The sequence below is a fragment of the Gigantopelta aegis genome, chromosome 13, assembly GCF_016097555.1.
Source record: "Gigantopelta aegis isolate Gae_Host chromosome 13, Gae_host_genome, whole genome shotgun sequence".
Lineage (NCBI taxonomy): Eukaryota > Metazoa > Mollusca > Gastropoda > Neomphalida > Peltospiridae > Gigantopelta > Gigantopelta aegis.
The window spans coordinates 3955586-3980715 of NC_054711.1; the positions used below are offsets into that span (position 1 = coordinate 3955586).

At 36.3% G+C, this 25130-nt stretch overlaps 1 protein-coding gene across 2 annotated transcripts in view; it reads left to right on the forward strand.

Moving 5' to 3' along the window:
• Positions 1-25130, forward strand: part of LOC121387845 (tubulin delta chain-like) — a 61867-nt gene that overhangs the window by 21242 nt on the left and 15495 nt on the right. For both annotated transcript variants that reach the window (XM_041519074.1, XM_041519072.1), the window contains 3 exons: positions 878-1019; positions 4468-4623; positions 22640-22735. In XM_041519074.1, the coding sequence (XP_041375008.1) occupies positions 878-1019; positions 4468-4623; positions 22640-22735 (394 nt within the window). The remainder of the gene's footprint in view (positions 1-877; positions 1020-4467; positions 4624-22639; positions 22736-25130) is intronic.

Genomic DNA, 25130 nt, shown 5'->3' on the forward strand with positions numbered 1-25130 from the left:
CGGTCGTGGTATATGCTGTCCTGTATGTGGGAAAGTGTATATAAAAGATTCCTTACTGCTAATGGAAAAATGTAGGGTGATTCCTCTGATGACTACAAGTCAGAATTACCAAATGTTTAACATCCAGTAGCTGATGATTAATTAATCAATGTCTGTCTGTCCGTCCGTCCATATTTTTCCTGAAAATTTATATATAGCTTTATCATGTACAGTTACAAATCAAGTTTGACTTTCATGGCGAAATAACCATTTTTCACAGAGTTGGGGGCGAAGTCAATTTTGACTTTTATGAGCATTTATTCAAGGGCCATAACTCTGTCAAACATGGAATTCATCCATGTTTGACAAGAGTTATGGATCTAATATATACCAAATACCTTTTATGAAATTTGGCATTCGAAATAACTCTCATGTCTTATGGATTTGGCAATTGTCAAACATTGGAATTCATCCATGTTTGACAAGAGTTATGGCCCTTGAACTAAGTCAAAGTTAACATTTGTGGACCCCTGGCCTCAGTGGTGTTGTGATTAAGTCATCGGACATAAGGCTGGTAGGTACAGGGTTCGCAGCCCGGTACTGGCTCACACCCAGAGCGAGTTTTAATGACTCGATGGATAGTGTAACCACTACACCCTCTTCTCTCTTACTAAACACTAACAGCTAACCCACTGTCCTGGACAGACAGCGCAGATAGCTGAGGTGTGTGTCCAGGACAGCGTGCTTGAACCTCAATTGGATATAAGCATATAAAAATAAGTTGAAAGGAAATTTGTGGGGCCCAGTAGGGGATGTATATTGCTTCAGCAGTTCTCAAAGAATGCTTGTTTGTCGTGATCATTCTGCTCTGATGTTTGGGACCTCTGTGTATTTCCAGGATTAGGGTCCCGTCTGTGTGAATGTCTGCGAGATGAATACCCGATGAACTACCTCCTGTCCTGTGCTATAGCACCGTTTGCGAGCGGAGAGAGCCCACTACAACACTACAATTCTCTACTGACTCTATCTCACTTACAGAGGTTTGTATACACCAGGGCCCTGTTCCACGAAGCAATATTGGCCCTAAGTTTGCTGTAACTGCACAGCTAACATATGCACTTAAACATTGTACGTTTATGTCTGTGACTAGCTGATATACCGAGCATACGTTTACGTGTTTGTCATCTATTTCACGCTGAACATTATGTCATTACGGAAGATGGAGCATTTTAATGACAAAATAAAATAAAATATGTGTACTTAAAACTATATTTGTTGTACTATGATATTTTTTTTCTACGTTCGCCAGCCCGTTCCATGATGCAGCATAGCTTACTATTGTCATAAATTACGGTGAAAATATACAATAGGTAAGAGGCAATTGTAAGCCACTAATGTCGATGTCAAATGGCAGTTAGATAATGATTTGATACTTTTTTAAGAACAATGCTAACTTTTTATGTAAAAATGGATCTAATATACCAAATACCTTTTATGAAATTTGGCATTCGAAATAACTCTCATGTCTTATGCATTTGGCAATTATCGTTTTGCAAATAAACTGACAAAGTTACTTCATGGATGTCCGATACCAATGAATACACCCAAGATGTTCCAAAAAGTTGGTAACCAATTTATTATTTAACTAATTCGCACTTCCTCACAAAGAAGATTTTAATCGGGAGATAACACTCATGTCTTATGCATTTGGCAATTATCGCTTAGCAAATAAACTGACAAAGTTACTTAATTGATGTCCAATAACAATGAATACACCCAAGATGTTCCAAAAAGTCGGTAACCAATTTATTATTTAACTAATTCGCACTTCTTCGCCAAGAAGATTTTAATCATTAAAGGGGCACTTACGACTACCGTAAAGTTTATTTGTGGAACGGCTGTAAAGTTTACGGTGCCAGTTGTAAAACTCACTTTAAGTCACTACAATTAACCTCAGTATTTTGAGATTTACTTGGTATGGTAAATCGGTATTGACATGATACCGATACCAAACGGTATATACGGTATACCGCCAAGCTTTACTCACTACTGGCCATGGTATGTAAGCAGAAACAAATTGAGGTAACTCATGTCTCTTTTGCATAACCCGTATGTCCATGTGAATGATGTAATTATGTAAGTACTTTACGTAGAGGCGGGACGTAACCCAGTGGTAAAGCGTTTGCTTGATGCACGGTCGGTCTAGGATCGATCCCTGTCGGTGGACCCATTGGACTATATCTCGTTCCAGCCAGTGTTCCCCAACTGGTGTAACAAAGGCCGTGGTATGTCCTACCTGTCTGTGGGATGGCGCATATAAAAGATCCCTTGTTGCTAATCGAAAAGAGTAGCCCATGAAGTGGTGACAGTGGGTTTCCTCTCTCAATATCTGTGTGGTCCTTAACCATATGTATGACGCCATATAACCGTAAATAAAATGTGTTGACTGCGTCATTAAATAAAACATTTCCTTCCTTCATATACTTTACGTAAAATTAGATTTGTGTGAGTGACACGTGAACGAAACAGTCGATCATTCTAGCAATTTTCAGAAGCCTGGTTTATGCTCTCCTGTGTATGGGAAAGTGTATTTAGAAGATCCGTTGCTACTAATGGAAAAAATGTAGCAGGTTTTTTCTGAAGACTACATGTCAGAATTACCAAATGTTTGATATCCAATAACCGATGATTAATTAATCAATGTTTTCTAGTGATGTTGTTAAACAGACTTTAACTTTACTGTACAATGCTGAACTTTAAGGCACAAACACCACCATTCACCCTTGAAACAGCATAATATAGTCCGATTTAGTGATGTCGTTAAACAGACTTTAACTTTACTGTACAATGCTGAACTTTAAGGCACAAACACCACCATTCACCCTTGAAACAGCATAATATAGTCCGATTTAGTGATGTCGTTAAACAGACTTTAACTTTACTGTACAATGCTGAACTTTAAGGCACAAACACCACCATTCACCCTTGAAACAGCATAATATAGTCCGATTTAGTGATGTCGTTAAACAGACTTTAACTTTACTGTACAATGCTGAACTTTAAGGCACAAACACCACCATTCACCCTTGAAACAGCATAATATAGTCCGATTTAGTGATGTCGTTAAACAGACTTTAACTTTACTGTACAATGCTGAACTTTAAGGCACAAACACCACCATTCACCCTTGAAACAGCATAATATAGTCCGATTTAGTGATGTCGTTAAACAGACTTTAACTTTACTGTACAATGCTGAACTTTAAGGCACAAACACCACCATTCACCCTTGAAACAGCATAATATAGTCCGATTTAGTGATGTCGTTAAACAGACTTTAACTTTACTGTACAATGCTGAACTTTAAGGCACAAACACCACCATTCACCCTTGAAACAGCATAATATAGTCCGATTTAGTGATGTCGTTAAACAGACTTTAACTTTACTGTACAATGTTGAACTTTAAGGCACAAACACCACCATTCACCCTTGAAACAGCATAATATAGTCCGATTTAGTGATGTCGTTAAACAGACTTTAACTTTACTGTACAATGCTGAACTTTAAGGCACAAACACCACCATTCACCCTTGAAACAGCATAATATAGTCCGATTTAGTGATGTCGTTAAACAGACTTTAACTTTACTGTACAATGCTGAACTTTAAGGCACAAACACCACCATTCACCCTTGAAACAGCATAATATAGTCCGATTTAGTGATGTCGTTAAACAGACTTTAACTTTACTGTACAATGTTGAACTTTAAGGCACAAACACCACCATTCACCCTTGAAACAGCATAATATAGTCCGATTTAGTGATGTCGTTAAACATAATATAGTCCGATTTAGTGATGTCGTTAAACATAATATAGTCCGATTTAGTGATGTCGTTAAACATAATATAGTCTGATTTAGTGATGTCGTTAAACATAATATAGTCCGATTTAGTGATGTCGTTAAACATAATATAGTCCGATTTAGTGATGTCGTTAAACATAATATAGTCCGATTTAGTGATGTCGTTAAACATAATATAGTCTGATTTAGTGATGTCGTTAAACATAATATAGTCCGATTTAGGAAATAAAGTTAAAGTTAAAGTTTATTTTGTTTAATAACACCACTAGAGCATATTTATTTATTAATAATCGTCTGGACTATTTGTCAGAATTACCAGATGTTTGTAATGTCAGGTACTGTGATGGTGTAGTTATCTCATACAGCTTTATAAAGACTCGTATCTCGACTACAGTCGTGAATAGATAAGAATAACACCACTAGAGCATATTGATTTATTAATAATCGTCTGGACTATTTGTCAGAATTACCAGATGTTTGTAATGTCAGGTACTGTGATGGTGTAGTTATCTCATACAGTGACAAGCTTTATAAAGGCTCGTATCTCGACTATAGTCGTGAATAGATAAGAAGGAATTAATATATTAAGCATAGGTTCTTTATGTTCTGTTTATGTAATTACAGATACTGTGATGGTGTAATCGTTTCGTACAATGACGAGGTGTTGAAGCGACTGGAGAAGGGAACCGATCGCAGTGTTTCGTTTGAGGCAGTCAACAGACACATAGCAGGCAGTCTGTGTGGAGTTTTTCTACCGACAGACACACTCCTCTCCAAATGGTAAGATGTTTTCAGAGAGATAGATTACCATAATAATCGAGATATATAGCACATTGATTTATTAATCATCAGCTATTGGATGTCAAACATATGGTCATTTTAACACAGCCATAGAGATGAAACCCGCTACATTTTTCCATTAGTAGCAAGGGATCTTTTATATGCACCATCCCACAGACAGGATAGCACATACCATGGCCTTTGATCTACCAGTCGTGGTGCACTGGCTAGAGTGAGAAATAGCCCAATAGGCCCACCGATGGGAATCGATCCTCAGACTGACCGCGCATGAAGCGAGTGCTTCACCAGTGGGGTACATTCTGCCTTTAATCGAGATGGCGACAGTGGGTCAGATCCCATCAAAGCTGGCTAAATTTTAAACTTATTTCTTCTCCAAAACCACTTGACCAATTTGAATTTTGTATGGTTGAAATACCTTAAGTGATCTCTATAATAAGTTTTAAACTTATTTCTTCTCCAAAACCACTTGACCAATTTGAATTTTGTATGGTTGAAATACCTTAAGTGATCTCTATAATAAGTTTTAAACTTATTTCTTCTCCAAAACCACTTGACCAATTTGAATTTTGTATGGTTGAAATACCTTAAGTGATCTCTATAATAAGTTTTAAACTTATTTCTTCTCCAAAACCACTTGACCAATTTGAATTTTGTATGGTTGAAATACCTTAAGTGATCTCTATAATAAATTTTAAACTTATTTCTTCTCCAAAACCACTTGACCAATTTGAATTTTGTATGGTTGAAATACCTTAAGTGATCTCTATAATACATTTTAAACTTATTTCTTCTCCAAAACCACTTGACCAATTTGAATTTTGTATGGTTGAAATACCTTAAGTGATCTCTATAATAAATTTTAAACTTATTTCTTCTCCAAAACCACTTGACCAATTTGAATTTTGTATGGTTGAAATACCTTAAGTGATCTCTATAATAAATTTTAAACTTATTTCTTCTCCAAAACCACTTGACCAATTTGAATTTTGTATGGTTGAAATACCTTAAGTGATCTCTATAATAAATTTTAAACTTATTTCTTCTCCAAAACCACTTGACCAATTTGAATTTTGTATGGTTGAAATACCTTAAGTGATCTCTATAATAAGTTTTTTGTTTTTATTTCTGTTCAAAATTTGATTAAACAAACACATCGTTCTGATTAAACTAGTCTAATGGTTTGAAGGCACAGCTGCTTCTTTGTTTCGTTTCTAGTTTCTTTCAAAATCGTGTTGTACATAATACCCTCTTTTCCTCAATTTGATTGTTATTCAAATATATTTGTACATGTGTATATGTATACATTACTATTATATTATAATTACGTAATTGTCGCCATTATAGTGTATGTATATAGGAGAGGGCCTAGTAAGTTGGTAAACTTGTACCCAACCCTTTTGTTGTTTATGCAATAAGATATATTTTCAATAATAATAATAAAAAAAAAATCCAACCACATTTTGTGGGAAGCTTCCTTGGCACATAGAGAAATAAATTTACAAAAGAGAAAAATTAAGTAATTAAAAAAAATATTTTCTCAAACTACTTGACCAATTCCAAACTAATTTTGTTGCAAGCTTCCTTGGCACAATTTATGAATTTGGTCATTCTGACCTGCCCTGGGGAATGGGAGGCAGGGCCCTGATGTGAGAATTAAGCCAATTAAAACAAAATTTGTTCTCTACTTCCAGAATTGCTAAAATGGAATAGTCTTCATATACAGTCAACTCTCATTATAGCAGTATTTATTATTACGGAATATTCGGGTTCCGACACACTTTTACTTGGAACAAACGTGCATCTGGGTTTTTGGTATTTTAATCAATTTTGTTTCTCTGTCACAAATTTAATAAGTTTAATACAGCATGTGCACATTCAACAAAATTAACAATTAGTTGCCAAACTTAGGGAGCTACATTGTAACTCTTCACAATCATTATAATAGCAAATTGGATATAACAGCAAGACCTGTATAGCACCAACATGGCCGTTATAAAGAGAGTTCACTGTACTAGTATGTAAAAGTCATTATAATAGCAAATTGGATATAACAGCAAGACCTGTATAGCACCAACATGGCCGTTATAAAGAGAGTTCACTGTACTAGTATGTAAAAGTCATTATAATAGCAAATTGGATATAACAGCAAGACCTGTATAGCACCAACATGGCCGTTATAAAGAGAGTTCACTGTACTAGTATGTAAAAGTCATTATAATAGCAAATTGGATATAACAGCAAGACCTGTATAGCACCAACATGGCCGTTATAAAGAGAGTTCACTGTACTAGTATGTAAAAGTCATTATAATAGCAAATTGGATATAACAGCAAGACCTGTATAGCACCAACATGGCCGTTATAAAGAGAGTTCACTGTACTAGTATGTAAAAGTCATTATAATAACAAATTGGATATAACAGCAAGACCTGTATAGCACCAACATGGCCGTTATAAAGAGAGTTCACTGTACTAGTATGTAAAAGTCATTATAATAGCAAATTGGATATAACAGCAAGACCTGTATAGCACCAACATGGCCGTTATAAAGAGAGTTCACTGTACTAGTATGTAAAAGTCATTATAATAGCAAATTGGATATAACAGCAAGACCTGTATAGCACCAACATGGCCGTTATAAAGAGAGTTCACTGTACTAGTATGTAAAAGTCATTATAATAGCAAATTGGATATAACAGCAAGACCTGTATAGCACCAACATGGCCGTTATAAAGAGAGTTCACTGTACTAGTATGTAAAAGTCATTATAATAGCAAATTGGATATAACAGCAAGACCTGTATAGCACCAACATGGCCGTTATAAAGAGAGTTCACTGTACTAGTATGTAAAAGTCATTATAATAACAAATTGGATATAACAGCAAGACCTGTATAGCACCAACATGGCCGTTATAAAGAGAGTTCACTGTACTAGTATGTAAAAGTCATTATAATAGCAAATTGGATATAACAGCAAGACCTGTATAGCACCAACATGGCCGTTATAAAGAGAGTTCACTGTACTAGTATGTAAAAGTCATTATAATAGCAAATTGGATATAACAGCAAGACCTGTATAGCACCAACATGGCCGTTATAAAGAGAGTTCACTGTACTAGTATGTAAAAGTCATTATAATAGCAAATTGGATATAACAGCAAGACCTGTATAGCACCAACATGGCCGTTATAAAGAGAGTTCACTGTACTAGTATGTAAAAGTCATTATAATAGCAAATTGGATATAACAGCAAGACCTGTATAGCACCAACATGGCCGTTATAAAGAGAGTTCACTGTACTAGTATGTAAAAGTCATTATAATAGCAAATTGGATATAACAGCAAGACCTGTATAGCACCAACATGGCCGTTATAAAGAGAGTTCACTGTACTAGTATGTAAAAGTCATTATAATAGCAAATTGGATATAACAGCAAGACCTGTATAGCACCAACATGGCCGTTATAAAGAGAGTTCACTGTACTAGTATGTAAAAGTCATTATAATAGCAAATTGGATATAACAGCAAGACCTGTATAGCACCAACATGGCCGTTATAAAGAGAGTTCACTGTACTAGTATGTAAAAGTCATTATAATAGCAAATTGGATATAACAGCAAGACCTGTATAGCACCAACATGGCCGTTATAAAGAGAGTTCACTGTACTAGTATGTAAAAGTCATTATAATAGCAAATTGGATATAACAGCAAGACCTGTATAGCACCAACATGGCCGTTATAAAGAGAGTTCACTGTACTAGTATGTAAAAGTCATTATAATAGCAAATTGGATATAACAGCAAGACCTGTATAGCACCAACATGGCCGTTATAAAGAGAGTTCACTGTACTAGTATGTAAAAGTCATTATAATAGCAAATTGGATATAACAGCAAGACCTGTATAGCACCAACATGGCCGTTATAAAGAGAGTTCACTGTACTAGTATGTAAAAGTCATTATAATAGCAAATTGGATATAACAGCAAGACCTGTATAGCACCAACATGGCCGTTATAAAGAGAGTTCACTGTACAAGTATGTAAAAGTCATTATAATAGCAAATTGGATATAACAGCAAGACCTGTATAGCACCAACATGGCCGTTATAAAGAGAGTTCACTGTACTAGTATGTAAAAGTCATTATAATAACAAATTGGATATAACAGCAAGACCTGTATAGCACCAACATGGCCGTTATAAAGAGAGTTCACTGTACTAGTATGTAAAAGTCATTATAATAACAAATTGGATATAACAGCAAGACCTGTATAGCACCAACATGGCCGTTATAAAGAGAGTTCACTGTACTAGTATGTAAAAGTCATTATAATAGCAAATTGGATATAACAGCAAGACCTGTATAGCACCAACATGGCCGTTATAAAGAGAGTTCACTGTACTAGTATGTAAAAGTCATTATGGTGTATGAATGTTGAGTCCCCTGTTTGTGCCTGAGGAGGAGTGAAGTTGACTAGAGATGTATAGAGAAATAAATTTAAACTATTGGCCTCGGTGGCGTCGTGGTTAAGCCATCGGAAATGAGGCTGGTAGGTACAGGGTTCACAGCCTGGTACCGGCTCCCACCCAGAGTGAGTTGTAACAACTCAGTGGGTAGGTGTATGACCACTACACTCTCTTCTCTCTCACTAACCACTAACACTTAACAACTAACCCACTGTCCTGGACAGAAGCCCAGATAGCTGAGGTGTGTGCCCAGGACAGTGTGCCTGAACCTTAATTGGATATTAGCACGAAAGTAAGTTAAAATGAAAAGTATTTAAACTGTAATACCTACTAGACCATTTCCAATAATGCTGCAACAATAAACCCCTATACTGGTGTACAGTGATGTTTCATCTGCTCGATGCAAACTTTACTGGACACAGTACTGAATGCTCGTACTTTATATACCGATATGGGAGTTAAGATTCATACCTTTTAGGGGGCGAGATGTAGCCCAGTGGTAAAGCGCTCAATGGATGTGCGGTTGGTTTGGGATCGATCCCTGTTGGTGGGCCCATTGGGCTATTTCTCGCTCCAGCCAGTGCTCCACGACTGGTACATCCAAGGCCGTGCTATATACTATCCTGTCTATGGGATGGTGCATAAAAAAGATCACTTGCTGCTAATCGAAAAGAGTAGTGTATATATAGGTAGTACTAAACCAAATAACTTCCGGCTGGGTCAAAGTTCAAGGTGCACCCAACTTTTGATAGAGAAGTGAACACCACGAGTCCTGTGATTGGTTATAAACGTGAGTGTGTTGGTTGTAAAAAAAATTAGTTTCATCTGGGCTAAAAATGTATGCAATTTTATTTCATCTAGTACCACTGTGTCAAGTAGCCTTGTGCTTGGAACATGTATGGGGTACCTGTAAAAAAAAGTACTCAAATTTTGTGCGGAACTAGGGTAGTCATAGACGCTAACCGTTATCTCAGAAATGAGCAGCTTGACACCCACTTTTTGTGATTCACTTTAAGGGTGAGGGGTGGTAGTATTTATATCCGTGGCGTTTATGTCAATTGATACATTGCATTATATAATACACAATTGGGGTTTATTATTTATTTCATTATATTAAATGTACACAATTGGGTTTATTATTTATTTCATTATATTAAATGTACACAATGGGGTTTATTATTTATTTCATTATATTAAATGTACACAATTGGGGTTTATTATTTATTTCATTATATTAAATGTACACAATTGGGTTTATTATTTATTTCATTATATTAAATGTACACAATTGGGTTTATTATTTATTTCATTATATTAAATGTACACAATTGGGTTTATTATTTATTTCATTATATTAAATGTACACAATTGGGTTTATTATTTATTTCATTATATTAAATGTACACAATGGGGTTTTATTTATTTCATTATATTAAATGTACACAATTGGGGGTTTATTATTTATTTCATTATATTAAATGTACACAATTGGGTTTATTATTTATTTCATTATATTAAATGTACACAATGGGGTTTATTATTTATTTCATTATATTAAATGTACACAATTGGGGTTTATTATTTATTTCATTATATTAAATGTACACAATTGGGTTTTTTCGCTGATGTGATCAAAAGTGGGGTTTTCTTTCATATTTTGTTGTTTATTATTCCATGTTCAAGACGAAAACGTACAAATGCCAGGGTTGAAAATTAAATTCAACTAGTCCTCCAGTTTTCACTTTCAAATTTAACTGCACAGCCAAATTAAAAACTAGAATATTCTTTATTGAATAATAACCATGTGCTCATCGTATATGGACTGTTTGCTTCAAAACGAAACTGATGAATTGGCATGTAACTTCATAATGAATAAAGTTAAAATTCATATAAAAACATTTTAAACCCATAACTCAAATAATACTTTTTTTTAAAAGAAATTCAGTATAAATAAAAATGTTTCTTTACAAATTACCATTAAGTTATACATATTAAATCTCATTTAATACAGGGGTGAAGACAAAATGCTAGAACAGTACAGGTATGCAGCTTGACTTGCATTGTCTCTGAATTAAAATAAATAAATTATGCATTACAAGAGAATAGAGGTAAAACTGGGCATGGTTTAGTATATAAACTAGTCTGGGGTGGCAGTCCTTTTTGTGGCGATGCCAGAGGGATGACATTTCCTTGGGAGTGGCTGTCTTCCTACAAATTGTAAATGCTAGTAGGCTACTAATAAAATAAATATCGAAAGAAAAATAAATCTGTGACAAAAAGAAAAACCAAACAAAACATTTTTCCAAAATATACAATGTATCATATTACAAAGCATAAAAACGTACTTATTGTTTATTACAGTAGTATGTGGACGGATATGTCATCATGTCAGTCTTGGTGTCACTTTAGATCTAATCTGTTCTTATTTCCTGCCATGATTACTGATTACTGATCCAGTGGCTAGTAAATTTTATAACAATTCTAGCAATCCTGGCAATATTGACGACAATCAATTAACTAACCTTTGGAATAAGACCTGAAGTAATGGAAAATGTAATTGGTATTTTTTATATGCATGCATGTGCTGTTGTTAGTGTGAGTTAAAACTATAAGATAGATTTTGATTATTTCCTAGAATAATGTAAGCTAATTATGTATGGTTCCTTTTTACCATAACATTGAATAACAATGGTCAAACAGTAGGTCTACTAGATAATTATGGCGTATCCAGTCCATTCCAATAAGCTGACAACTTCCAGATTTTAAAAATATATGCAATGTCGTCGATACGTTTTGAGCTCTATTTCCAGAAAGACCCAGCCCAAAGCCACAGAAGCTGAGTCTGGCATTGTCAAAATATAGAACATGTCTTCTGCTTCTGTAGTTCGCGCCAACACAGAGGCGGTGTATTTTGTCACATTCGATTCAGTTTCAGTGTCTTTTCTTTTTTATCTGGTACCATACTCGCCAGACCCTAAAATCGATGGTCGCCCAACGGACTACCTTTCTAAAATTCTTTGTCGCCCGTAGCCAATAAAGGTAGCCACGGCGACCGGGCAACTGTTAATTTTCAACCCTGCAAATGCCACCATGATGATTATTTGTTGCACTATTTGGCAAAGATCACCTTTTAAATGTTACAGTTTATACATACATTATGTTATTGTTTTTCCATTATTATTATTATTATTCCTTTCTCAGTATCTGTGTGGTTCTTAACCATATGTGTGATGCCATATAACTGTAAATAAAATGTGTTGAGTGCATCGTTAAATAAAACACTTCCTTCCTTCCTGCCACACCTGGTAGCATCCTAGTTTATTCAGTACAGCTGGGGACGACACTGAATCCTCAAGTTGCAGATATGCTAACTGTCTTCATGAAAAATATGGATTAGGTAATTTTGAATGAAAAACTAAACCTAATAAATCTGTCCACACCATCGCCTACCTGTCTTCATGGGCGTATGACCCGGGGGGGCAGGGGGGACAATTGCCCCCCCAAATTCGGGCAAAACAGTGGGAAAACAGTGGAAAAAATTACGGCAGTTTTTATCTGGGTAAAATTTCTGGCAAATCAACCCCTCCAGCCCCCCTAAATCAAAGAGTCCCCATACGCCCATGCCTGTCTTAAAGGGACATTCCTGAGTTTACTGCAATTTTTAAGATGTTATCGACTAACAGAGACTTTTTGACGATTGTAATTGCATATTAAATGTATTTTTCTGCATAAAATATTAGTGGCTGTATATTAAACGTGTTTCTGATCGTTCTAATATTGGTACTAGGTTGAATTTCATTTTATTTCCTAAAAACTTTTTTTTTCGTACGTACCAAATTATTTGAAGACAAAATCCAGTTTGGGCTTCTTACAGATATTAAGATGATCAGAAACACATTGAATATACAGACACTGATATGCTAAGCCAGAAAATGTATTTAATATGTAAGTTTATCGTAGAGGTATTTTGTTAGTTGGAAATATCTTACAATACAGCAAACTCCGGAATGTCCCTTTAACTTCCTCCACTGGTGCAGTCTCTGTCTACTTCCCTGCACCCACCTGGCATCCTCATTCTCTGCCGCTATTAAAGCTGGTGTGACAAATGACCGCTGGTAGTAGGGGTGCCAGCAGTAACTACTGAACACTCTCCAAAGTGGTCCAGACTAAGCCCACAGCTAAAAGTTGATGGGGAATGGCAGGTGTGTGGCATGGATAGCCACAAGAGACAAGCACCTGTAGAGGTTGGAGAGACAAGGGCTGGAATGTGGAGGTGAACAGTGAAAGAAGTTGAAAGACAGAAGTTGAGTTGCCAGATCAGGAAGAAATGAGATGGAATTGAAAGGAGTAAAAGTAAATGGGGCAGTGGGATAAAAACAACAACATTGAACAAAACAAAAAAACTAATAAAGTTCATTAAACTGTTTATCCCTTCTGCTTTCATTAAGGAAACCCATAAATATTAATTTAAATAATATCAACTTTATTGCAATACGGTTTGTTGGATCACAGTATATCACAATACGGTTTTGACCGTATCGTTGCACCCCTAATTTCCAAATAAATGTGATGGAAGCGTCCTCGACTCATGCAGAAACAAAATCACAAATTTGGTTATTCTGACCCTCCTTCCCCCCACCCCACCCTGGAAGATGGGTATCATTCATTCCATAAGTCTTGTAGATGATGTCAACAATTTACCATTTAGGCCAATGAGCCTCATGTTAAATTATATATTCAGTATATATATAAAAAAAAAAATATGTTAATGAAAACATAAATATTCACAGTCGTACAAAGACTGTTGAGAGTGATTCAAAATGACAGCTGTTTAGAATGGATATTGTAACGCAGCCAGACGGAACATCCAATATTTTAATTTCTGTATACAGTCAAACCTCTTTTAAAGTTAATGTTTGTTTTGTTTAACAACACCACTAGAGCACATTATTTAATTTATTAATCGTCAGCTATTGGATGTCAAACATTTTGGTAACTTTGACATAATATAATTATTAGAGAGGAAAACCAGCTACATTTTTCCATTAGAAGCAAGGGAAAACTTTACCACTGGGCTATTAGAGAGGAAAACCAGCTACATTTTTCCATTAGAAGCCAGGGAAATCTTTACCACTGGGCTATTAGAGAGGAAAACCAGCTACATTTTTCCATTAGAAGCAAGGGAAAACTTTACCACTGGGCTATGTCCCACCCCCTCACACCTATGTTAATGAATACTGAAGATGGCCTTTTAAGACAGGTCGCTGCTTTACAGAGTTCAGTTTGTACTATATTAGATGATTTGAGAAAATAGTAAGATGGCCTTTTAAGACAGGTCGCTGCTTTACAGAGTTCAGTTTGTACTATATTAGATGATTTGAGAAAATAGTAAGATGGTCTCTTAACACAGGTGGCTGCTTTATACAGTTTAGTTTGTACTACATGTATATTAGCTGATTTGAGAGAATAGTAAAGCCTTTAGATCAAAGAAAGAAATGTTTTATTTAACGACGCACTAAACACATTTTATTTATGGTTATATGATGTCAGACATATGGTTAAGGACCACACTGATATTAAGAGAGGAAACCAGCTGTCGCCACTTCATGGGCTAATCTTTTCGATTAGCAGCAAGGGATCTTTTATATGCACCATGTCATAGACAGGGTAGTACATACCATGGCCTTTGATATACCAGTTGTGGTGCACTGGCTGGAACGAGAAATAGCCCAATGGGCCCACCGACAGGGATCGATCCCACACTGACCGCACATCGAGCAAGTGCTGTACCACTGGGCTACGTCCGCCTTTAGATCAGTCGGTAGAGCACTCGCCTAAGGTGCTTGGGTTATAGGATCGAACCACCTCAGTGGACCCATTTATTTTTATTTTCCCCAGCTCAACCAGTTCCTCATAAGTGTTACATATAAGGCTATGGTATGTGTTGTCCTGTCTGTGGGAAAGTGCATATAAAAGATCCCTTGCTATAAATGGAAAAATGCAGCAGGTTTTCAAAATCTAAGACTGTCAGAATTACCAAATGTTTGACATCCAATAGCCGATGATTTAGTAATCAATGTGCTCTAGTTGTGTTGTTAAACAAAACAAGCTATTTAATAGAGGTGTCCACTTTATCAGGTTTGACTATACATGTATATGCAAATTCATTTGAAAAGCCTATTGTGGATTCCATATGCTGGGCTTTAAAACTGTCATTTGCCAGATTTCAAAACACAAACTGAAACTGAATTTGTAAAATATATTTTTCATAATAATTCCTTCTTTAGTGATCTTGTCTTTAAATGCTTAAACGTTAAAATATACTGGAGATTATAGTTTTAAGTTACGTGCAGGTGATGACTTGCTATTAATGTTGTGCTGAAGATGTGCAGAGATACATACATATTACGGAACATATTGTCACGAATTGTAGTGAGGCTACATGGTAGGTGAAGGACAAACTTTCTTTAGTTTTTGTTTCTAGTGGTTAGTGCTGTCCTGTCTTTGTGAAAGTGCAGATAAAAGATCCCTTAATCGTTGCTTGTAAAACAGTAACCTATGTGTTAATGTGAGTGTCACGAGTTAGGATTTTGCTACATGTAACTAACACAGATGTTTTAATAAGAAGTTTGTTTTTGTTTAACGACACCACTAGAGCACATTGATTTATTAATCATCGGCTATTGGATGTCAAATGTGGTAATTTTGACATAGTCTTTGGGAGTAAATCTGCTACATTTTTTCATTAGTAACAAGGGATCTTTTATATGCACCATCCCACAGACAGGATAGTACATACCACAGCCTTTGTTACACCAGTTGTGGAGCACTGGCTGGAATGAGAAATAGCCCAGTGGAACCACCAATAGGAATTGATCCTAGATGGATATCGCATCAGCCGAGCGCTGTACCACTGAGCTACGTCCTGCTGGAAATTATTGGGAGACAAAATCCAAAGATTACAAAGATTAGAACAATAGAAACACATTGAAAATACAGATACTAATATCATTATAAAGAAGATCCTGTGTCTAGTGTGTACCGTCATTTTAGTTGTTAAACGATTTTATCAGTGGGAAGCATCTTACAAGTAGGGTCTCTACAAGTATTCTAGCACGGGCTCGAGTGCATTCAAAGAACTTGAATACCCATACAAGGAAGAACACTCTTGTATACCCATACAAGGAAGAACACTCTTGTATACCCATACAAGGAAGAACACTCTTGTATACCCATACAAGGAAGAACACACTTGTATACCCATACAAGGAAGAACACACTTGTATACCCATACAAGGAAGAACACTCTTGTATACCCATACAAGGAAGAACACTCTTGTATACCCATACAAGGAAGAACACTCTTGTATACCCATACAAGGAAGAACACTCTTGTATACCCATACAAGGAAGAACACTCTTGTATACCCATACAAGGAAGAACACTCTTGTATACCCATACAAGGAAGAACACTCTTGTATACCCATACAAGGAAGAACACTCTTGTATACCCATACAAGGAAGAACACTCTTGTATACCCATACAAGGAAGAACACTCTTGTATACCCATACAAGGAAGAACACTCTTGTATACCCATACAAGGAAGAACACACTTGTATACCCATACAAGGAAGAACACTCTTGTATACCCATACAAGGAAGAACACACTTGTATACCCATACAAGGAAGAACACACTTGTATACCCATACAAGGAAGAACACACTTGTATACCCATACAAGGAAGAACACTCTTGTATACCCATACAAGGAAGAACACATACCCATACAAGGAAGAACACACTGTATACCCATACAAGGAAGAACACTCTTGTATACCCATACAAGGAAGAACTCTTGTATACCCATACAAGGAAGAACACTCTTGTATACCCATACAAGGAAGAACACTCTTGTATACCCATACAAGGAAGAACACTGTATACCCATACAAGGAAGAACACTCTTGTATACCCATACAAGGAAGAACACTCTTGTATACCCATACAAGGAAGAACACTCTTGTATACCCATACAAGGAAGAACACACTTGTATACCCATACAAGGAAGAACACTCTTGTATACCCATACAAGGAAGAACACTCTTGTATACCCATACAAGGAAGAACACTCTTGTATACCCATACAAGGAAGAACACTACTTGTATACCCATACAAGGAAGAACACACTTGTATACCCATACAAGGAAGAACACTCTTGTATACCCATACAAGGAAGAACACTCTTGTATACCCATACAAGGAAGAACACATACCCATACAAGGAAGAACACTTTGTATACCCATACAAGGAAGAACACACTTGTATACCCATACAAGGAAGAACACACTTGTATACCCATACAAGGAAGAACACTCTTGTATACCCATACAAGGAAGAACACTCTTGTATACCCATACAAGGAAGAACACTCTTGTATACCCATACAAGGAAGAACACACTTGTATACCCATACAAGGAAGAACACACTTGTATACCCATACAAGGAAGAACACTCTTGTATACCCATACAAGGAAGAACACTCTTGTATACCCATACAAGGAAGAACACTCTTGTATACCCATACAAGGAAGAACACTCTTGTATACCCATACAAGTATACCCATACAAGGAAGAACACTCTTGTATACCCATACAAGGAAGAACACTCTTGTATACCCATACAAGGAAGAACACTCTTGTATACCCATACAAGGAAGAACACTCTTGTATACCCATACAAGGAAGAACACTCTTGTATACCCATACAAGGAAGAACACTCTTGTATACCCATACAAGGAAGAACACTCTTGTATACCCATACAAGGAAGAACACTCTTGTATACCCATACAAGGAAGAACACTCTTGTATACCCATACAAGGAAGAACACTCTTGTATACCCATACAAGGAAGAACACTCTTGTATACCCATACAAGGAAGAACACTCTTGTATACCCATACAAGGAAGAACACTCTTGTATACCCATACAAGGAAGAACACTCTTGTATACCCATACAAGGAAGAACACTCTTGTATACCCATACAAGGAAGAACACTCTTGTATACCCATACAAGGAAGAACACTCTTGTATACCCATACAAGGAAGAACACTCTTGTATACCCATACAAACACTCTTGGTAAGGAACACTCTTGTATACCCATACAAGGAAGAACACTCTTGTATACCCATACAAGGAAGAACACTCTTGTATACCCATACAAGGAAGAACACACTTGTATACCCATACAAGGAAGAACACTCTTGTATACCCATACAAGGAAGAACACTCTTGTATACCCATACAAGGAAGAACACTCTTGTATACCCATACAAGGAAGAACACTCTTGTATACCCATACAAGGAAGAACACTCTTGTATACCCATACAAGGAAGAACACTCTTGTATACCCATACAAGGAAGAACACTCTTGTATACCCATACAAGGAAGAACACTCTTGTATACCCATACAAGGAAGAACACTCTTGTATACCCATACAAGGAAGAACACTCTTGTATACCCATACAAGGAAGAACACTCTTGTATACCCATACAAGGAAGAACACTCTTGTATACCCATACAAGGAAGAACACTCTTGTATACCCATACAAGGAAGAACACTCTTGTATACCCATACAAGGAAGAACACTCTTGTATACCCATACAAGGAAGAACACTCTTGTATACCCATACAAGGAAGAACACTCTTGTATACCCATACAAGGAAGAACACTCTTGTATACCCATACAAGGAAGAACACTGTTGTATACCCATACAAGGAAGAACACTCTTGTATACCCATACAAGGAAGAACACTCTTGTATACCCATACAAGGAAGAACACTCTTGTATACCCATACAAGGAAGAACACTCTTGTATACCCATACAAGGAAGAACACTTGTATACCCATTGTATACCCATACAAGGAAGAACACTCTTGTATACCCATACAAGGAAGAACACTCTTGTATACCCATACAAGGAAGAACACTCTTGTATACCCATACAAGGAAGAACACTCTTGTATACCCATACAAGGAAGAACACTCTTGTATACCCATACAAGGAAGAACACTCTTGTATACCCATACAAGGAAGAACACTCTTGTATACCCATACAAGGAAGAACACTCTTGTATACCCATACAAGGAAGAACACTCTTGTATACCCATACAAGGAAGAACACTCTTGTATACCCATACAAGGAAGAACACTCTTGTATACCCATACAAGGAAGAACACTCCCATACAAGGAAGAACACTCTTGTATACCCATACAAGGAAGAACACTCTTGTATACCCATACAAGGAAGAACACTCTTGTATACCCATACAAGGAAGAACACTCTTGTATACCCATACAAGGAAGAACACTCTTGTATACCCATACAAGGAAGAACACTCTTGTATACCCATACAAGGAAGAACACTCTTGTATACCCATACAAGGAAGAACACTCTTGTATACCCATACAAGGAAGAACACTCTTGTATACCCATACAAGGAAGAACACTCTTGTATACCCATACAAGGAAGAACACTCTTGTATACCCATACAAGGAAGAACACTCTTGTATACCCATACAAGGAAGAACACTCTTGTATACCCATACAAGGAAGAACACTCTTGTATACCCATACAAGGAAGAACACTCTTGTATACCCATACAAGGAAGAACACTCTTGTATATACTCTTGTATACCATACAAGGAAGAACACTCTACCCATACAAGGAAGAACATATACCCATACAAGGAAGAACACTCTTGTATACCCATACAAGGAAGAACACACTTGTAACCCATACAAGGAAGAACACTTGTTGTATACCCATACAAGGAAGAACACTCTTGTATACCCATACAAGGAAGAACACTCTTGTATACCCATACAAGGAAGAACACTCTTGTATACCCATACAAGGAAGAACACTCTTGTATACCCATACAAGGAAGAACACTCTTGTATACCCATACAAGGAAGAACACTCTTGTATACCCATACAAGGAAGAACACTCTTGTATACCCATACAAGGAAGAACACTCTTGTATACCCATACAAGGAAGAACACTCTTGTATACCCATACAAGGAAGAACACTCTTGTATACCCATACAAGGAAGAACACTCTTGTATACCCATACAAGGAAGAACACTCTTGTATACCCATACAAGGAAGAACACTCTTGTATACCCATACAAGGAAGAACACTCTTGTATACCCATACAAGGAAGAACACTCTTGTATACCCATACAAGGAAGAACACTCTTGTATACCCATACAAGGAAGAACACTCTTGTATACCCATACAAGGAAGAACACTCTTGTATACCCATACAAGGAAGAACACTCTTGTATACCCATACAAGGAAGAACACTCTTGTATACCCATACAAGGAAGAACACTCTTGTATACCCATACAAGGAAGAACACTCTTGTATACCCATACAAGGAAGATACACTCTTGTATACCCATACAAGGAAGAACACTCTTGTATACCCATACAAGGAAGAACACTCTTGTATACCCATACAAGGAAGAACACTCTTGTATACCCATACAAGGAAGAACACACTTGTATACCCATACAAGGAAGAACACTCTTGTATACCCATACAAGGAAGAACACTCTTGTATACCCATACAAGGAAGAACACTCTTGTATACCCATACAAGGAAGAACACTCTTGTATACCCATACAAGGAAGAACACACTTGTATACCCATACAAGGAAGAACACTCTTGTATACCCATACAAGGAAGAACACTCTTGTATACCCATACAAGGAAGAACACACTTGTATACCCATACAAGGAAGAACACTCTTGTATACCCATACAAGGAAGAACACTCTTGTATACCCATACAAGGAAGAACACTCTTGTATACCCATACAAGGAAGAACACTCTTGTATACCCATACAAGGAAGAACACACTTGTATACCCATACAAGGAAGAACACTCTTGTATACCCATACAAGGAAGAACACTCTTGTATACCCATACAAGGAAGAACACTCTTGTATACCCATACAAGGAAGAACACTCTTGTATACCCATACAAGGAAGAACACACTTGTATACCCATACAAGGAAGAACACATACTTGTATACCCATACAAGGAAGAACACTCTTGTATACCCATACAAGGAAGAACACACTTGTATACCCATACAAGGAAGAACACTCTTGTATACCCATACAAGGAAGAACACACTTGTATACCCATACAAGGAAGAACACTCTTGTATACCCATACAAGGAAGAACACTCTTGTATACCCATACAAGGAAGAACACACTTGTATACCCATACAAGGAAGAACACTCTTGTATACCCATACAAGGAAGAACACACTTGTATACCCATACAAGGAAGAACACACTTGTATACCCATACAAGGAAGAACACTCTTGTATACCCATACAAGGAAGAACACTCTTGTATACCCATACAAGGAAGAACTCTCATTTAATGATGCTTATTATGTCATTTTGCCATATGCTTGCAGCCAGTTCAATTATTGAGATATGAGAATGTGTGGCATGATTTGGCATCCATGTTCTGCACTGGAATTAAGGTGTATAACGCTAGTTTACTTTATCATCCATTAAAGGCTTTTGTAGCAGATATCGCTGGCACTATAATTTGTGATATTCTCTTAGGAGATATCGCTGGTACTATAATTTGCGATATTCTCTTAGGAGATATCGCTGGTACTATAATTTGCGATATTCTCTTAGGAGATATCGCTGGTACTATAATTTGCGATATTCTCTTAGGAGATATCGCTGGTACTATAATTTGTGATATCTCCTGCAATATTCTCTTAGGAGATATCGCTGGTACTATAATTTGTGATATCTCCTGCGATATTCTACTAGGAGATATCACTTCTTTTGTTACATCACTGTATATGTTTCAGCCAGGGCTTCTAGATTATGGTAGCCCCACTCCCATGGCTAGTGATATTCAATGGGGGCTAGTAAATAAGTACTATTGCCATACCCAACGGCTAGTGAAAACAAATGGTCAAATGTTGCAGTTAAGTCTTATTTTGTAAATATGAATATCCTGCCCCACCCCAACCCCCCAATTATTGTTAAGCTCTATTGTGTCGGTACATGTTAATGAATGCTAATTTTTGTTTTTCTTGGCAGTGTGGGCTTGATGTAGCCCACTGGTACAGCGCTCACTCGATGCGTGGTCAGTATGGGATTGATTTCCATCGGTGGGCCCATTGGGCTATTTCTCGTTCCAGCCAGTGCACCACGACTGGTATATCAAAGGCCGTGATATGTACTACCCTGTCTGCGTTTTGGTGCATATAAAAGATCCCTTGCTGCTAATCGAAAAGAGTAGCCCATGAAGTGGCAACAGCAGGTTTCCTCTCTCCATATCGGTGTGGACCGTAACCATATGTCTGACGCCATATAACCGTAAATAAAATGTGTTGAGTGCGTCGTTAAATAAAACATTTCTTTCTTTTCCTTCACAGTGGTTACAGTTCAGGCCAGGAACCGTTTGAACTCCTACGTGCGGTCTGTCCAATGCCTGCTCACAAATTCATACACCTTCTTCACCACAGCAAGAAGTAGGTGTTTTGTTTTTTAGTCTTTATTTTCAGCACATTGAAAATACAGTGTGTAAAGCAAAAAAGAAATTTCGGGGCCAATAAAAAATGCAGTGGTGATAGGTATTTTATCTTAGGCAGGAATGGAAATCTAGGTATTAATGTATAAAAAATGCAGTGGTGATAGGTATTTTATCTTAGGCAGGAATGGAAATCTAGGTATTAATGTATAAAAAATGCAGTGGTGATAGGTATTTTATCTTAGGCAGGAATGGAAATCTAGGTATTAATGTATAAAAAATGCAGTGGTGATAGGTATTTTATCTTAGGCAGGAATGGAAATCTAGGTATTAATGTATAAAAAATGCAGTGGTGATAGGTATTTTATCTTAGGCAGGAATGGAAATCTAGGTATTAATGTATAAAAAATGCAGTGGTGATAGGTATTTTATCTTAGGCAGGAATGGAAATCTAGGTATTAATGTGGTGATAAAAAATGCAGTGTATAAAAAATGTGGTGATAGGTATTTTATCTTAGGCAGGAATGGAAATCTAGGTATTAATGTATAAAAAATGCAGTGGTGATAGGTATTTTATCTTAGGCAGGAATGGAAATCTAGGTATTAATAAAAATGCAGTATGATAGGTATTTTATCTTAGGCAGGAATGGAAATCTAGGTATTAATGTATAAAAAATGCAGTGGTGATAGGTATTTTAGGTATCTTAGGCAGGAATGGAAATCTAGGTATTAATGTATAAAAAATGCAGTGGTGATAGGTATTTTATCTTAGGCAGGAATGGAAATCTAGGTATTAATGTATAAAAAATGCAGTGGTGATAGGTATTTTATCTTAGGCAGGAATGGAAATCTAGGTATTAATGTATAAAAAATGCAGTGGTGATAGGTATTTTATCTTAGGCAGGAATGGAAATCTAGGTATTAATGTATAAAAAATGCAGTGGTGATAGGTATTTTATCTTAGGCAGGAATGGAAATCTAGGTATTAATGTATAAAAAATGCAGTGGTGATAGGTATTTTATCTTAGGCAGGAATGGAAATCTAGGTATTAATGTATAAAAAATGCAGTGGTGATAGGTATTTTATCTTGAGGCAGGAATGGAAATCTAGGTATTAATGTATAAAAAATGCAGTGGTGATAGGTATTTTATCTTAGGCAGGAATGGAAATCTAGGTATTAATGTATAAAAAATGCAGTGGTGATAGGTATTTTATCTTAGGCAGGAATGGAAATCTAGGTATTAATGTATAAAAAATGCAGTGGTGATAGGTATTTTATCTTAGGCAGGAATGGAAATCTAGGTATTAATGTATAAAAAATGCAGTGGTGATAGGTATTTTATCTTAGGCAGGAATGGAAATCTAGGTATTAATGTATAAAAAATGCAGTGGTGATAGGTATTTTATCTTAGGCAGGAATGGAAATCTAGGTATTAATGTATAAAAAATGCAGTGGTGATAGGTATTTTATCTTAGGCAGGAATGGAAATCTAGGTATTAATGTATAAAAAATGCAGTGGTGATAGGTATTTTATCTTAGGCAGGAATGGAAATCTAGGTATTAATGTATAAAAAATGCAGTGGTGATAGGTATTTTATCTTAGGCAGGAATGGAAATCTAGGTATTAATGTATAAAAAATGCAGTGGTGATAGGTATTTTATCTTAGGCAGGAATGGAAATCTAGGTGTATTAATGTATAAAAAATGCAGTGGTGATAGGTATTTTATCTTAGGCAGGAATGGAAATCTAGGTATTAATGTAGGTAAAATAAAAATGCAGTGGTGATAGGTATTTTATCTTAGGCAGGAATGGAAATCTAGGTATTAATGTATAAAAAATGCAGTGGTGATAGGTATTTTATCTTAGGCAGGAATGGAAATCTAGGTATTAATGTATAAAAAATGCAGTGGTGATAGGTATTTTATCTTAGGCAGGAATGGAAATCTAGGTATTAATGTATAAAAAATGCAGTGGTGATAGGTATTTTATCTTAGGCAGGAATGGAAATCTAGGTATTAATGTATAAAAAATGCAGTGGTGATAGGTATTTTATCTTAGGCAGGAATGGAAATCTAGGTATTAATGTATAAAAAATGCAGTGGTGATAGGTATTTTATCTTAGGCAGGAATGGAAATCTAGGTATTAATGTATAAAAAATGCAGTGGTGATAGGTATTTTATCTTAGGCAGGAATGGAAATCTAGGTATTAATGTATAAAAAATGCAGTGGTGATAGGTATTTTATCTTAGGCAGGAATGGAAATCTAGGTATTAATGTATAAAAAATGCAGTGGTGATAGGTATTTTATCTTAGGCAGGAATGGAAATCTAGGTATTAATGTATAAAAAATGCAGTGGTGATAGGTATTTTATCTTAGGCAGGAATGGAAATC